The 17105-nt window shown below is 52.4% G+C and overlaps 1 protein-coding gene across 4 annotated transcripts in view; it reads right to left on the minus strand.

Annotated features, from left to right (window-relative positions):
- Positions 1 to 17105, minus strand: part of WDR60 (WD repeat domain 60) — a 47980-nt gene that overhangs the window by 13254 nt on the left and 17621 nt on the right. For all 4 annotated transcript variants that reach the window (XM_021079024.1, XM_021079027.1, XM_021079025.1 and 1 more), the window contains exons 6-15: positions 16107 to 16162; positions 14884 to 14938; positions 10406 to 10483; positions 9334 to 9550; positions 7833 to 7935; positions 6374 to 6503; positions 3511 to 3622; positions 2953 to 3041; positions 2077 to 2206; positions 531 to 703 (exon numbers count right to left, since the gene is read on the minus strand). In XM_021079024.1, coding sequence (XP_020934683.1) covers positions 531 to 703; positions 2077 to 2206; positions 2953 to 3041; positions 3511 to 3622; positions 6374 to 6503; positions 7833 to 7935; positions 9334 to 9550; positions 10406 to 10483; positions 14884 to 14938; positions 16107 to 16162 — 1143 coding nt within the window. The remainder of the gene's footprint in view (positions 1 to 530; positions 704 to 2076; positions 2207 to 2952; positions 3042 to 3510; positions 3623 to 6373; positions 6504 to 7832; positions 7936 to 9333; positions 9551 to 10405; positions 10484 to 14883; positions 14939 to 16106; positions 16163 to 17105) is intronic.

Below are 17105 nucleotides of genomic sequence, written 5' to 3' on the forward strand. Positions count from 1 at the left end.
GCAGGACACGTCTGAGGGGCCCCTCGCTCGGGGGACAGAAGGGGGCCGTCACGGGACGGGCGCCAGGCACCTCCGCTCAGCCCGCGGCCAGCCCAGGTCAGCCAAGCCACCTCTTGCCATTTTATAGACACCCTACATCCAGTCGCTTCAGGGCCCCAAAACTACAGCAGCCCCGTGACCTAGGGGCTTGGAAAAGCACGAGGCCAGGGGTCAGAAAAGCTCAGGCAGGTTAAGAACCAAACCTCTAATACCTGTATGACCCAAACGGTACCGGCCAGGCGCACACCTCCAGGGCCCCGGGGCTGCAGGGCGCCAGTGTTTCCATTAAGCTCCCAGCAGCTGCCACCTAACTCCCGGGGGCCTGCCAGGCTGGTGACCCGGCCCCCAGGTGAGCTGGTGCCTCCAGCCAAGAGCTGTACCCATTACCCCGCACACAGCTGAAGGCGGCCAGACGGAGACAAGTGACCCTGGAAGTGGCCTCCTTGCCACTCGTCCTTCCTCTAGTTAAACCCATGACGCTCGAGCTGTACCTCTGACTCGCTTATCAGGGTCTTCTGAGGCCCCGAGGGCTGCCAGATGTCCCACACACAGAGCACGTATCTGCTGTCCAGCAGGGGCGAGACGGCCTTGCCAGGCAGCCCGTGGACGGACACCACCGTCCGCCTATGAACTTGAGAGGCATGCAGGCAGCACACTCTTCGGTCTAAAAGTAAGATAAGAACAGTGTTTCAATGTTTGTTCTTTTTTTTTTTTTTTTTTTTTTGCTTTTTTTTTTATGGCCACACCCCAGCACATGGAGGTTCCCAGGCTAGGGGTCCAATTGGAGCTGTAGCTGCCGGCCGACACCACAGCCCCAGCAACGCGGGATCTGAGCCATGTCTCACAGCAAAGCCGGATCCTTAACCCACTGAGCAAGGTCAGGGATCGAACCTGCAACCTCGTGGATACTAGTCAGATTTGTTTCCACTGAGCCATCATAGGGACTCTAAGAACAGTGCTTCTGCATCTACTGCTCTGCCGGAACCTGTGTCATATTAACAGACTTAAGGCTATTCAGATCCATTTCAGCGTAACAAAGAAGTAAGTCTCTCGGAGTTTCCACCCTCCTCCTGAAGGCCTGGTCTTCAGATACCATCCATCCTCCTTGCCTGGTCTACTCCTAGACGCAGGATTTGTCGGCCTGCCTGTCCACTCTGTCTGCCCATCCTGGGACACTGGAGACACCGGGGACCCAAGGAAGAATGAGCGGGCAGCCAGCACTGCATGTGCTTCCTAGTGACAACGGCGTCGGGTGGACACTGAAGGTCAGGGTCACTCCCTCTGAGCTCAGGTTCAGACAGCGAACACGTGCCATCCTGGTCTCCTTCCACTACCTCAGCGCTCTCTACCACAGCCCACAGAAAAACCCAGGCTCGCGAATTCCCGTCGTGGCACAGTGGTTAACAAACCCGACGAGGAACCATGAGGTCGTGGGTTCGATCCCTGGGCTCGATCAGTGGGTTGAGGATCTGGCGTTGCCGTGAGCTGTGGTGTAGGTTGCAGATGCGGCTTGGATCCCGTGTGGCTGTGGCTGTGGTGTAGGCCAGTGGCTACAGCTCTGATTCGACCCCTAGCCTGGGAACCTCCATATGCTTAAGAGCGGCCCAAGAAATGGCAAAAAGACAAAAGAAAAAAAAAAAAAAAAAAAAAAGCCAAGAGGCAACTATCTTAAGAAGTTTACACTCGGTCCTGCAAACGCAGTGTGTTTAGTTGACACAATCACATGCAGTTGCACGTTCTCTGTGATGACAGGGGCTTCGCCTGGGGGGCACTGCACGCTCTGTCACCGCAGATCAACTGAACTCTGAAGACTGAACACGCATATTCACTTCATCACGGCACGCCCCCCCCAAATCATCCCACGACGAGTGCTCAGCCCGGCTGTACCACGCATGCTCACGGGAAAAGCCAGCCGTGCGTGGTGCCAGTCCGTCCAGGAACCCCCTGGTGTGAACACAGGACGTGACCGTCAAGCTCGCTGTCGCAACACGAAGGTCTAGTGTCAGATCTAAACGCACAACCGAGCTCGGCACTTACGCTGAAGGAAGGGCAGGCTGGTGTTCAGCGGGGCGCAGCTATCGCTGAATGGCAGGGTGCCCTCCTGTGCCAGCGGGGTCCAGTTCGGCCCGGCTGCCGCGCGGTCCTCCTCCAGCAAAACCGCCATCACCTGTCGAAGACACGTGAACGGTGCTTTCGCCAGACTTTCAAGGGACTCAGTGGACGAGACAAAGCCGAAAGCACACATCGCCACCTAATCGTCTCCATTTCTTAAAATAGCTTCCAAGGCCAAGACACCATAAAGCAGAAAGAAGTGACACTGCTCTTTCCGCCCAACAGCAGGCACCATCAGTGGCGTTCCACTGGGTCCGTGGGGGAGCCATTAGTTAACCCTGGATGTCACTCTTCAGAGCAAGCATGTTGCTGAAAATAACAGGAAGGGGAGGGAGTTCCCGCTGTGGCGCAGTGGTTAACGAATCCGACTAGGAACAATGAGGTTGCAGGTTCGATCCCTGACCTCCCTGACCTCGCTCCGTGGATAAAGGATCTGGCTGTGGTGTAAGTTGCAGACACGGCTCGGATCCCGCGTGGCTGTGGCTCTGGTGTAGGCCGGTGGCTACAGTTCCGATTGGACCCCCAGCCTGGGAACCTCCATGTGCCGCGTGAGCAGCCCTAGAAAAGGCAAAAAGACAAATAAAAATAAAAATAACGGGAGGGGGAGAGAGTGGCCCCTCCAGCTCCTCTGGAAGGAAGAGGGAAGCAGGGGGACACCCGCACAGCACCCCATCCTGCTCATGGGCTGCAATTGAGGAGCAAGCCACCGAAAGGTCCAGGATCCAAACGCCTCAACAGCATCTGCAGCAACAGAAGCCCTGGGGCCCCTGCGCCCCCTCCCCAGCCCCCGGCAGTACATACCTGGCAGGCTGCCCGGAGGAAGCTGGACAGCCGGGGCGTGTCGACCTTCGGGACGATGGCCCCGTCACAGGGGTTGCTCTGCTCACTCCCTAGAAAAGAAATCCTGTAAAACCAAGCAGGCGGGCTCTCCGGGCATGTGTCCCGTACCTCGAAGGGCGAGGAGAGAGGGAGCCAGAGCCCTGCCTCCTGCCTCCCCCCTCACTGTCCACATCTACTCCCGGCTCCTCAAAAACAACCGCTGCTACGAAGTCTGTAAACAGACTCCTCCTCCTTCAAGCATCGGTTTATCATGGACACATTACATGCAGATGCATTATTTTCTTAAGATGAGGCTTCCCCGATGAAGGAGAAACAGAAGGAATTCCTCGGGAACAACCACGAGTGAAACAGGATTCGGCACGTAAAGAACAAGCAGAATCGAGTGAGCAGAGCCCTGCGGGTTGTGGGAGCCTCCCTCCATCTGGACGTAATGTCTGGAAGCTGCACTTAGAGCTGGAAATTTGGAACAAGAAAGGAGCTAAACACAGCTTCCAAGGGGGCCGGCAGAAAGCGGATTACCCCCAGACACGGCTGCGCCTTCCCCTGGGTGCTGAGTCCACACCTCCCGGGTCTCGACCTCCTCAGTCTGGGCGTCCCTTTCCACGCGATCTTCATTACACTGAACGTAGGCCTTGAAAACAAATGGGTGCCAGAGTTAGCTTGGGGCCCAACCTCAGAGCGCTTTCTTGTCACTGAAAAGACAAACCATGAACACTGTGTGTGTGTGTCTTTTTGCCATTTCTTGGGCCACTCCCGCGGCATGTGGAGGTTCCCAGGCTAGGGGTTGAATCAGAGCTGTAGCCACCGGCCTACGCCAGAGGCACAGCCACGCGGGATCTGAGCCACATCTGTGACCTACACCCCAGCTCACGGCAACGCCGGATCTTTCACCCACTGAGCGAGGCCAGGGATGGAACCTGCAACCTCACGGTTCCTAGTCGGATGCGTGAACCACTGCGCCACGACGGGAACTCCTAAACAACGAACCCTTTTAAAGTTAGTAACTACAGTCTCGTTGCCTTTATCAAAAATAAGTATCGTGGCATATTTGCAGTGGCATGGATGGGCCTCGAGAGGGCCACAGTGAGTGAAGTCAGTCAGACAGAGAAAGAAAAATTCACGACAGCCCTTATAGGTGAAATCTAAAGTAGGAGACCAATGCGTCTTTCCACCAAACAGGGACACAGAGAACAGACCTGTGGTTGCTGGGGACGGGGCGGGGGTTGGAAGTTTGGGATCAGCAGATGCCAACTAGTATACACAGGATGGATACGCGACGAGGCCCTACTGGAGAGCACAGGAACTATATTCAATATCCGGCGATAAACCATAACGATAGGCAAAAGAATCTATATCTGAGTAAGCCACCTTGCTGTACAGCAGAAATTTACACGACATCGTAAATCAATTATACTTCAATTTAAAAAAAAAAAAAAGAAATATAAATAAATAAATAAAAGGGAGTTCCCGTCGTGGCGCAGGGGTTCACGAATCCGACTAGGAACCATGAGGTGGCGGGTTCCATCCCTGGCCTCGCTCAGTGGGTGAAGGATCCGGCGTTGCCATGAGCTGTGGTGTAGGTCGCAGATGCGGCTTGGATCCTGTGTTGCTGTGGCTCTGGCGTAGGCTGGTGGCTACAGCTCCGACTTGACCCCTAGCCTGGGAACCTCCATATGCTGTGGGAGCGGCCCAAGAAATGGAAAAAAAAAAAAAAAGAACAAAGGATCATGGCATAATAACAATCATGCAAAGATTGCTTATATCTGAAACATTTGATAAATATGAGCCTAAATTTCTTTCTTTCTTTTTTTTTTTTTTGTTTTTTGTTTTGCTTTTCAGGACTGCATCTGCAGCATATGGAGGTTTCCATGCTAAGGGTTGAATCAGAGCTGTAGCCACCAGCGTGCGCCACAGCCACAGCCACGCCAGATCCAAGCTGTGTCTGCAACCTACACCACAGCTCACGGCAACGCCGGATCCTTAACCCACTGAGCAAGGCCGGGGATTGAACCCACAGCCTCATGGCTCCTGGTTGGATGCGTTTCCACTGTGTCACAATGGGCACTCCGAGCCTCAATTTTGAAACTGTTTTTAAAAAGTCACATCAAACAATTCAGCTCTGGTTTGAAAATACTGTTACCTGGGCCACTGGCATCCTATTCTCTTAGAACGCAGTGGCTTTGCATAACCAGACAGTTTTGTTTTGTTTTGTTTTGTTTCGTTTCAAAAAGATGTAAGCTTCAGTAAAGACAGTTTTGACCGTAACTCATAGCTCCGAGATGAGGGAAACAGCAGTTAGATAAGCTGCTCAAGGTGAGAGTGAGCCAGCCTATAAAGCCAAGACTAACTGGTCAGCTTCCTAAATTTCTTCCTGTGACCTTCTTCCCATAGAAGGACCGGGGACTGAATATGCCCCAGAGCGTGTGGACAGACGACACGGCGGGGACATAACAGAAATGTCAGCGGGGACCCTGACGCGAACACTTCTCCACCGTGGGAGGTTGGCTGTCACGTGCTCAATGACTGGAGATACTGCAGGGAACACAATGCTACAGTGAGAGACCGGCTGTAGCAACCTGGAGCCGGGGGACCTCAGGGTTAGCCATCAGGGAGGGGTCACCTAATTTACCTAAGAACGGGCCACGGACGCAGCCGCAGGCAGGCAGGCAGATGAGAGGAGGGGCAGGGATCCCATAAGCCAGGTAATGGAGAAAGACAGGTGGGTGACAACAGCCTGGTGAGGGAAGGGGGACACACAGACAGGTGATGGGACCTGGTCAGGTACGGGGGATACAAACAAGTGATAGGAAGGCTTTATACAGGGACACACAGACTGTGATGGGGACCTGGTGGGGTACGGGGGATGCACAGACAGGTGATGGGACCTGGTCAGGTACAGGGGATACAAACAGGTGATAGGAAGGCTTTACACGGGGACACACAGGCAGGGGAGCAGGGTCCTGGCACAGAAAGACGTGAGAGGTGAGGGGAGTGGATGGACCAGGCGGGAGGGACACTTCAGAGGAGCCCAGCGTCTGGGGAGTCAGGGGAATGTCAGCTTCCACCCCGGACACGGAGCACCTGCACGATGGCTACGAGCCCAAAGGGACCTGACCAAGTGAGCAGACATGACATCTGGTGACTTTGTGGCACGGGGCCACGGCGCTCAGCGTGGGAGCCATCGGGTCCGGCCTTGTGGCCAGGCTGTGGCACCGAGGCCGCCTGCACAGCCTCCGCTAGGGGCCAGGACAGGTTGGGGGGGGCCCTGCCTTGGCCCTGGGGGCTGTGTCCTTCCCAGCCACCCCGGCTCCAACATCCCATGACACACATGGCACTGCACCTGCCCCGCGCCCTGTTGCCTGGTTGTGAGCCGGGCACCCACCTGCTTGGTGTTTTTCCTCCCGAAGCTCCTGATGTACCTGTCATACTCGCTCACGGGCAGGAGGTCCAAGAGGGAGAAGGAGGACGAGAAGTCTAGGTCGATGAGCCTGAGCAGCTTGGTGCTGCGCGTCCTGCGAAGGGGGGGGGGGGGAAACAAGCGTGTCACCTGAACAACGCGGCTGGGGCGGTGGCGGCAGCAGGATCTCGGCGACCTTGGGAACGCCGCCTGGGTGTGGGTCTGAAGCGTGACCGTCCCTAACGACGGGAGCTGGTGTGGGGCCCAGTGTGGCCACGGGGCTCTACCCCATGACTGTACTTCGCCGGCCCCCTCGGGCCCCCAGTCCCGCCTGCCTGCTTCCATCCTTCCACCCACGGACAAGGATCGCGCTCCCGCTCCGCCGCCTGGCCTCCATCGGGTACAAAACAGGAGGAGCATGTGCTGACACAGTTGGTGGAGGGTCAGGAGACCCCAGTTCCCGTCAATGCAGACGCACTGCCCCCACCCCCATCACGTCCCACTCTCGAGATCTGCTGCACCCCCTCCCCAGTGGAGTCCGGAGGACCCCCCCCAACCCAGGCCCACGTGGGTGGAACCCTGCATCTATGCCCAGAGCGAATCCGGTCAGCACATCAGACCGTGGGCGGAGACTCTGTCCTGCACTTTCAGGCCTCTGTGAATTTTTGCAAATTTCTGAGGTCTCAGTAAGGCGAGTGGGGCTCTGATGTCTGGCGGCCCTGGCGGTTCATGGCGCATCCCTCCATCACCAGAGGCTGCCCTGGAGCCTCGTCTCCCTGTCTATGTAACTGGCCTGTGGCACCAAGGGTGCCAATGAGGAGGCCCAGAGACCAGGGCCCCCGACCGCAGGCCAACTGGGGACTCGACTCACAAACACTCCAGCTTCCTCATCTGAGATACAGAGGACTGGCTCTGCACAGTGCCACCACCCTCAGCCACGCAGGTGCAGGGTGGGCCAGGCCGCTTGCTGCTCATGATTCCAGCCGCCAGCCTCACTCCCAGGGCCTCCAAGAATGAACCCAAATGCTAGGGCCGGGGGTCCTTGCTATAGCATGACACACCTGCACCCACAACACAACCTCTGGACACAGGAAACAGAGCACAGGTTAAATAAAGCGCCTGAGTGTCAGCAGGGAAAACAAAACGAAAAACTACTTTTTCAAAGTTTGTCGAAGGAGTTCCCGTCATGGTTCAGTGGTAACAAACCCCACTAGTATCCGTGAGGATGCAGGTTCAATCCCTGGCCTCTCTCTGTGGGTTGAGGATCCAGCATTGCTGTGGCTGTGGTGTGTAGGCCGGCAGCTGCAGCTCCAATTCGACCTCTGGCCTGGGAACTTCCATATGCCGCAGGTGAGGATCTAAAAAGAAAAAAGAAACAAAAGGTATGTTGAAGAAAAGTGTATGACCACTCCACTGCCTTCTGCCAATTTCCAAATACACCTACTTTTGCTTAAGGGCCTGAGTCCGACTCTTTTGACGGTGTGAGGCTGTTGCAAAATCCACGAAAATTCCACAAACAGGGGTCTTGGAAGGGGAACTGTTTGCATCTGTACAGAAAAAAAAAAAAAAAAAAAAAAAAAGCTATTTTTGTGAAACTGAAATAGTTCTTTCAAGCACAATAAATCAAGCAAAACAATTAGAACCAAGCGTACAAACTGTGCTCAGTGAGGCCTTCACACGCAACTATGGCGACAGGGGACCAAGCACTCACGGGAACCACTTCCGAGTTCCGTCAAACTTTGGGCAACACGGCAGAACGTGCTACGTACGCGCCGGTCACCCCGCCTGCCGACGTATTCACCGTACATATAAGAGGCGGTCCTCCACTCCCACCCCGCTCTCCGCAGCCCCCGCAGAATGTACCCCGTGTAAGGGGGTTGAGATGTGAACACGCAAAACAGCTGAAAAAGAAAAGCAGGTGCAAGTCGATGCTGGATCAGCCACTCACCGCGTCAGAACCAGAACGCAGGCGGCCACAGGCAGGGGTTCCGTCAGGTCATGGGGAGGGGAGGGCGACCGCCGGCCGAAGCGGGCACTGGGACGGGGGCAGCTGTGCCCGGCCTCCCGTGCAGACGACCTCCATCACCTGCCCTGCCTCTCACACAGACTAAGCCCTGTTTGTCTACGGACTTACTGCAAGTGAGTCTTACTCTGCCTTCTCTTCTTCTTGGTTATGTGTGTGGCCTCGTGCAAGAAGCACGGCCATCCTGTCTCAGAGCTCGTTCAGACCCACGAGGCCAGCCTACATCTGGGCCAGCAAACACCCCCCACGCCGGAGCATCGTGCGTGTCCCTGCACAGAGAACCCTGGCAGCTGCGAAGCACCACAGAAACCCTCGGAGGAAACGCCTGACGTCCCCTCCAGCGTTAGAAGTGAGGAGACTGGCCGCTGTTGAAAGTGACAGGACTGAGGCCAGAAGAACGCACCCGGGAAGCGGGGCTCATGCGCCCGGCCACCAGTGCTGGGGACCAAGCAGACAACCACCTTCCAGAAGAATATCGACACCAAACGCAGGCCTAAGTCACTGCTCTGGAACCAGCTGCTCATCTAACAGTTTCCCGTTGCCCTGGGCCAGGACGAGGTGTGTGATCTAAAACCCAACAGCCGGGGCTGACCACAGGGGACACAGGACCGAACGCTCTCCGGCCACCAGATGACAGTGGTGGATCCACAGGGAGCACTCGCCGTGCTCGCTGTGTGCCCGACGCCCCCGTCAGCCCTGCACGCATCAGTTCGTTTCATCAAGCCTCACACTGTCACTTTGTCAGAAACAGGACGGTGGACGGATAACACAGGGGTAACCGGAGCTGCTCCCAGGAGGTGACAGCCACCCACAGCCGTATCACCGAGGCTCTGAGCACTGTCCTGGGAGCAGAAGGGCTGGGAGGGACCCCACGGGATGGGCAGCCCAAGGGCGTGGCTCCCGCCAGCACCCTCTCACGTACCTGGCCCTGGGCCCCTGGCTTGAACTGGCTGGTCCTGCTTCTCCAGCAGCCTCGAGGACAGCTGGCCGATGCGCTCGTTCTCCGCGTGAATGGCTCTCTGAATCTCCTGAATCTCCCGCCTCCTGGCTGGGGGAAGCTCCTCCACCGCTTCTCCTGACTCGGGCTCGTCCGTGCCAACATCATCCCCAGAACAGACCTCAAAGTCGTCCTCATAGTCCTGCCAAGAGGAATGATGTCCAGCAGCCTCTGAGACAGACGCGCACCCAGAGCCAAACACAGCCAACAGCGTGATGCCGACAAAAGGCCTCCGTGTGGCTCAGGGGTTCACAGCCCATGGACTTCGGTCACTGAACCACAAATCTGTGTGAACGGCCACACCTGGTTCCCTAAAAAGGAGCCCCAGTCTCTAGTGCTAGATACACGGAGAGCTCTATCAACAGCAGCGTGCAAGCGTGTTTGTGCTGAGAAGGTGTTACGTGCACAAAAACGTATGTACTACACGTGTACTCCATGGAGACACACAGGTAGAGTGCACACGCACACGTGTGCATATACGCACATGCATGTATACACACGTCTCTGACTGCAAGGCACTAACAATAAACTGTAAAATCATTTGGGAGTTCCCGGCGTGGCGCAGTGGTTAACGAATCTGACTAGGAACCATGAGGTTTCGGGTTCGATCCCTGGCCTCGCTCAGTGGGTTAAGGATCTGGCATTGCCATGAGCTGTGGTGTAGGATGCAGACATGGCTCGGATCCCACGTGGCTGTGGCTCTGGCGGAGGCCGGCGGCTACAGCTCTGATGAGACCCCTAATTTGGGAACCTCCATGTGCCGTGGGAGCGGCCCAAGAAATGGCAAAAAGACAAAAAAAATAAAATAAAATAAAATAAACTGTAAAGTCATTTAATTATATCATATTGCTAAGCAATGGTTTACGTGTGCCAACTTTTTATAGAAAACAGATATGGAGTGCTAACAGCAATAAAAAACAGGGAAAAAAACTACTAGGTGCCTGATTTTAGAACAAATTATCCTTAAGATGAGAAAAATGTTAATTTTTATACCTACTTCAAAATCATCCTCAAAACTGGCTGTATATTCATCAGCTCCAGCACTTTCTAAATCAATGTCTTCCTTTTCAACTTCCTAGAGGTAGAAATCAAACACGTAATTAAAATGTTCAATCATAAATGGAACCTTGCAAATAGGCTGGGAAAATAAATTTATGTTTTCTGAGACTCATTTGATGGTGCTAATTTTTTCTTTTTTCATTTCTTTTTTGTTGTTGTTGTTGTCAGGCGTAGGGATCACGCACGATCCCCCCCGCCAGGCTTCCTGCTTGTCCGTCTCTGCTCTCCTCGCACTAGCTCCTGGAGACACGGCACCCGCAGCACACACATCAGGAGCCCTCTGGGACCCCGAGCCCCCCCAGGGCTGTACTGCAGCGTCTCTGCGGCCCACGCCCCCCACCGCCCTGCGCACGCCCCTCCTGCACCCCCCACGACTGCCACCCCTAGTCCAGTCCCCACCGCCCTCCGTGCGCCCCTCCTGCACCCGGAGTTCCGAGTTCGGAGACAAGCGTCTGAGAAGGAAACCCGATCCCACTGCCCACGGTGGGCAGCCCCTCCGTCCCACATCCAATCTCCCAAGGGGCTTGGGACCAAGAAATACAACAAGGTGACCCTGCAGGCATGATGGGGCTGGTGGGGAGCGGAAGGGGGCGACCTTCCCCGGGCAAGGAGGAGGGTGGGTGTGCGGATGGAGGAGGGAGGGCCGGCCTAGGAGGGCGGCTCAGACAGGCGACCGCCCCCAGAAGTGGACGGTTCAGGAGAAGGGGCACCAGTGGCCAGTGATCTGCCACCTCCAACACTTCTCCCTGATGACAGCCTGAATCGGGTCTCTTGAGTCGCTTGCCTTCTCCCCAGACCCGCTGGCTTTACATGCAGAGCGACAACCACAAGGCTGGGGCTCCTCCACCCCAGCGCCAAGGCAATGCAGGCCCCGTATTGCGTGGAAGGGCCAGCTTCCACGGCAGTGGCCTGCTGGTGGCCGAGCTGGGGGCAGAGCAGGGCTGGTCGGCGGGGACAGAGGCTCTCCAGCAGCTGCAGGGCCCACCAGCTCTGCGCAGGCATCCGGGGTCCTGGCTCAGAGGGGAGACGTCACGCAAGTACCTCAACCTCCTCTGAGAAGTGGGGAGACCTGCGAGCTTTCTCCCTGGTGCCAGGGAGCAACACGGGAGAAGCTGATGCCTGTCCTGCTGCGGTCCCTGGCCCAGGAAGGCACGTTCTGGCCGTCCCTGCCCAAAGCATTCAGTCCAGAAGAGTGGGGACAGCACGGGGTGCGACCGTGAGGAAAGTGAGGGGTTTCCCACCATGTCCAGAAAACCACTCAGCTCCCCATAAACGCTGAAGACTTGAGGCAAGAGAAATTCACTGTGGATGCTGGAAAACATATGACTCACTCATAAGCCAAAAGCAGCGGGTAAGTACGTTCAGATCACTTTCGAACTCTCTCAGGGGGAAAACATAGCCCATATTTTGCTCCTTTGGTGAAAAAAAGAATATGAAATGTCCCACTGGTAATTCTTTCTATTGGTTACATGTTAAAAGAATAATATTTCAGAAACGTTGGATTACATGTATTATTAAAATTCATTTTATGTTTCTAAGATGACTGTCAAAAAACTAAAAGTCACGAATGGAGCTCACCTAATTCTAGTGAACAATACTAATCTTACCAAAAAACTGGAAGACGGAAAGAAAACATTACAAACACATATTTTCTGAAGTTCCCGTTGTAGCTCAGCAGCAACGAATCCAACTAGTATCCACAAGGATGCGGGTTCGATTCCTGGCCTTGCTCAGAGGGTCAGGGATCTGGCATTGCCGTGAGCTGTGGTGTAGATCCGACGTGGCTCAGATCCTGAGCTGCTGTGGCTGTGGCATAGGCCAGCAGCTGTAGCTCCGATTTGACCCCTAGCCTGGGAACCTCCGTATGCCGCAGGTGTGGCCCTAAAAAGCACACACACACACACACAAAGGAAAAAGAAAAACCAACAGCCCAATTGAAAAATGAGCAAAAGAACTGGATAGACATTCCTCCAAAGAAGATATACAGATGACTGATAAGCACATGAAAAAAATGCTCAACATCCCTGATTACTAGAGAAATGCAAATCAAAACTACTATGAGATACGTGAGATACCACCTCACACCCGTCAGAACAACCATCATTCATAAGTCCACAAATAACAAATGCTGGAGGGGGTATGGAGAAAAGGGAACCCTCCTGCATTGTTGGTGGGAATGTAAATTGGTACAACCACTATGGAAAACAGTATGGAGGTACCTCAGGAAACTAAATCTAGAACTACCGTATGACCCAGCAAGCCCACTCATGGACATATATCCAGACAAAACTTTCCTTGAAAAAGATACATGCACCCGTATGTTCACTGCAGCACTATTCACAGTAGCCAAGACATGGAAACCAACTAAATGCCCATTGACAGAAGACTGGATGAAGAAGATGTGGTATATATACACAATGGAATACTACTCAGCCATAAAAAAGAACAGAATCATGCCATTTGCAGCAACATGGATGGAACTAGAGACTCTCGTCCTAAGTGAAGTCAGTCAGAAAGAGAAAGACAAATACCACATGATATCACTTCTATCTGGAATCTAATATATGGCACAAACGAACTGTTCCACAGAAAAAAGAAACTCATGGACTTGAAGAACAGACTTGTGGTTGCCAAGGGGGAGGGGGGAGGAGTGGGATGGATGGGGAGTCTGGGGTTAATATTTTAGAGGCAAACGATTGCCTTTGGAATGGATAAGCAATGAGATCCTGCTTAGATATCTAGTCACTTTTGATGGAGCAGGATGGAGGATAATGTGAGAAAAAGAATGTATATACACACATATGTGTCGGTGTGTGTGTGACTGGGTCACTTTGCTACACAGTAGAAAATTGACAACGCTGTCAACAACTATAACACAAAAAATAAAATTATTAAAAAAAAAAAAAAACAGGGTAAGGTAAGAAAAAAAGAGTGTGGGAACAAACTCTGTAAGGCTGACTCTTCTCTAAGGTGTGGCTGAGGCCAGACAGTAAGGGAACCCACCGCTGCCCGGGGAGAATGAATAACACCCCCCCCCATCAAAACCACACATGCTCCAGGGCCTGATTTATGAAAACTGCTGTGCTTCTGTGTGTGGGCATGGAATAAAGACCCACAAAAACAGGCACGAGAGGAGTTCCTGTTGTGGCACAGTGGTTAATGAATCTGACTAGAAACCATGAGGTTGCAGGTTCGATCCCTGACCTCGCTCCGTGGGTTAAGGATCCGGCATTGCCGTGAGCTGTGGTGTGGGTTGCAGACATGGCTCGGATCCCATGTTGCTGTGGCTCTGGTGTAGGCCGGTGGCTACAGCTCCGATTGGACCCCTAGCCTGGGAACCTCCATATGCCTCGGGAGCAGCCCTAGGAAAAGGCAAAAAAGACAAAATAAAAAAATTAAAAAAAAAAAAAACATAAGGATAACCTGACCCCCTTGCTGTACAGTGGGGAAAAAAAAAAAAAAAAAAAAAACAGGCACAAGATGCTAAAGACCCTTCTCTCAGAGCCCTGTGTTTCAGACAATTACCAGAGAAGGAAAAGGTTATTCTCCACAAGGAGCAAAAGCAAAGATCGGCTGGCCACGTGATCTACAACAAAACAAAACCCCAGGAAGTGGTCTGCTGGTAGTGTCCACCACGGTGTACCATTCCAGAGGTATTAAATCGTCATTACGGAGACAGTTCTGGTGATAATTATGGAGACGGTATAAAAAATAAAGATTGGGAGTAATGGTGCACTGATACTGCCTGACTGCTGTGTGCTTCTCATGTGTGTACACACACACACACACACAGAGTCCAGAACAGGAAACAACTATGTAAGCAGTGGGGCTACGAGAGCATCAGTCTCAACGACAAATGTCTCGCAGAATTTGCCCGTGAGATCATCTGAGCCTGGGATGGGTCCACCTTTGTGGAAAGATTTTTCAACGCCGATGCAATGTTTTCCCAACTGCTTGTCTGCTCAGACTTTCTAGTTCTTCTCGAGGCAACTGCGCTCGTTTGCATCTTCCAGGAGTTGCCTTTTGCTCTAGATTGTCTAATCCGTTCGCATGAAATGCTGTCATCCTGCCCATTTGAGCGGAAGTGGATGCTCAAGTTGCAATCCCTGCTGAATTTTCCGCTTTTCCCTTTAATTCTGGGGGGCTCTCCTGCGAAGTGAGTGTGCATTTATACCAGAGCCGTTTTCCTGCCGGTCAGTCATTTATTACTGCACATCCCCCCCTTCGCCTCGACCACCATCGCTCCAGCGCTGTCACAGCGGCTGCGTGTCTGCTGCTTTCCCCTGCCCACCTTACGCCTTTCAACCCACTTGAGTCTTTTCATCTGAAGTGTGTCTCCTGGAACGACCTCTCAAATACCCACCTGCAATCAGGACCTCGCACCCCGCACAGGACAATCAGCGTCACGGGTCTCACCTTTCTTCTCGAGTCTTTATCTTTTCCACTAGTCCTCGCTAAATTCTCTGCATGCCTAGGAAGCAAAGACGAGCAGAAGCAAAGTTAAATTTCAATGAAGACCTGAAAATTAACACATTTATATCTCAGTGAAGGTGGGATCAGCATTTGACATGATTAAGAACGGCTCTAGGTTGGTACATTCGTAAAGTATGCTTTAGTGGAACTATGAATACCAAAGCTTTTTTTAAACTATTTTTACGCTTTCGGCAGGAATACAAGATAGGAACTATCTTTAGTAGAGAGACGAAACTGTCTTAACAAAATTGTGTGTGCACGTGACTCTGTGTCGTTCTAAGGGTTCTAGAACATTTTTATAATTTTATTGGAGAATCAACCCCAAATGCTACTTTATAACTCCAAAGAGAAAACTCATCTTGAAATATGTTCTATTTTTTAATCACGTTTACTTGGGACCTAAAACTAAGGTTTTCAAATTTTCAAGTGGATTCTCAATTTTTGGAACTTAAATTCATACCAATTCGATACAGCACCTGGTTCAAAAGCCTACACCGTGCGTTCCAGCAAATGCGCAAGACAAAATCTGGGAGTCTACACCCCAGGGTTAAGTGCTAACTTCTGCCCACACTTGTAAGAATGTGGGCAAGGCGTTTCCCCTGAGTTTTCCTGATCCGTGACAAAGAATTAGCAAATACGGGTGTTGTCAAGAACAAATCGCAGGCTATAGGGCTCATATACAAAGGAGGGGGGCCTCTACACAAACCCTAATCTGTATCCTTGATAAAACCCATGTTCTACCAGAAAAGAAGGCGCCAAAGGACCCCCCGACCTCCCGAGGAAGAGGTAGACATGCAGTGGCCGGGCCAGTACCCCGGCTGCAGGTCTGTGGGTATGTCCTCAACTAGGGGGTGGAAACCAAAAGCCAAAAAGTGCCCAGGAGCCCCCCCCAAAGACGCTCTCCCCTCCCACACGGGAGGGTCGCCCAGGTGAGGGCCGATGTGCCGATGCTGCAAGAGCGAACATGCAAAAGGCAAAAAAGACTAGTAATTTATAACAAGGGTCCAGGCCCAACTCTACCAAATATATAATTTAGTAAATGAAGCATATCTCTAATTTATTCTCATTACGGCCACAATTAGGCCCAAGAAGAAAAACTCATGTGAAAGCATTCTGTGAAGACCGTGCTGTAGCTATAATAATCGACCAAAGAAAACATTCCTTACTGGCTGCCAATCCCTTCTCTCTTTGAACTTGCGCCTCGATTTCTGTGTTCATCATCCTTTCAAAAAAAGAAAAAATTCCAAAGCCACTGGTTAGTATATCGTTAATCATAACGAGTAAGCTCTGTCAAACAAGTTATGAACTCAAACGTTAACAGCATCTACAGGACGGGCGGCTCTTAACTGCTTTTACTGCCGATCTTGCAAATACGGTACTTGACGTAAGGAGAGGAACAGGGTACACTGAAAAGTGAGTATGTGTTACTCAGTAATATTACTTAAACAAAAGAAACATACCGATCAAGTTCGCATTATTTTCAGAAAATCGGACTAGATCCTTATACATTTAAAACTACAAGCTTTCAAACGTATGGAAAATGGCTATTTCACAAATCCACACACCCTTAGAAAAAATTTAAATGAGCTTCTCTTGAATTAAGTGAATTTTTAAAAACAAAATTAAAGGCGTTCCCAGCGTGGCGCAGTGGTTCACGAATCCAACTAGGAACCATGGGGTGGCGGGTTCGATCCCTGGCCTCACTCAGTGAGTTCAGGATCCGGCGTGGCGGTGAGCTGTGGTGTAGGTTGCAGACGCGGCTCAGATCCTGCGTTGCTGTGGCTGTGGTGTAGGCCGGCGGCTACAGCTCTGATTAGACCCCTAGCCTGGGAACCTCCATATGCCACAGGACGTGGCCCTAGAAAAGGCAAAAAGACAAAAATAAAATAAAATAAAATAATAAAAACAAACTTAAAATCAACATACAAAGGTAGGTTGTTTACAAAGAGCCATCTTTTGAGTAAGCACTGGGGTGAGGGAGGGGCATGAGGCCCCTCTGTGAAGATAAGGACACAGGGGAAGGGGCCAGGTCCCCCCACGGCAGAGGCTCCAGACCAGGGAGGACCCATCAAAGGCACAGAGCAGAAGAGTTAGCATGCAGGGCAATGCAGCAGGTAGCAAAAGCTGTAACAACGTTAAAAATATTCCAACTCGTGGAGCTCGCG

This window comes from Sus scrofa, chromosome 18 (assembly GCF_000003025.6).
Source record: "Sus scrofa isolate TJ Tabasco breed Duroc chromosome 18, Sscrofa11.1, whole genome shotgun sequence".
NCBI classification, from domain to species: Eukaryota; Metazoa; Chordata; class Mammalia; order Artiodactyla; family Suidae; genus Sus; species Sus scrofa.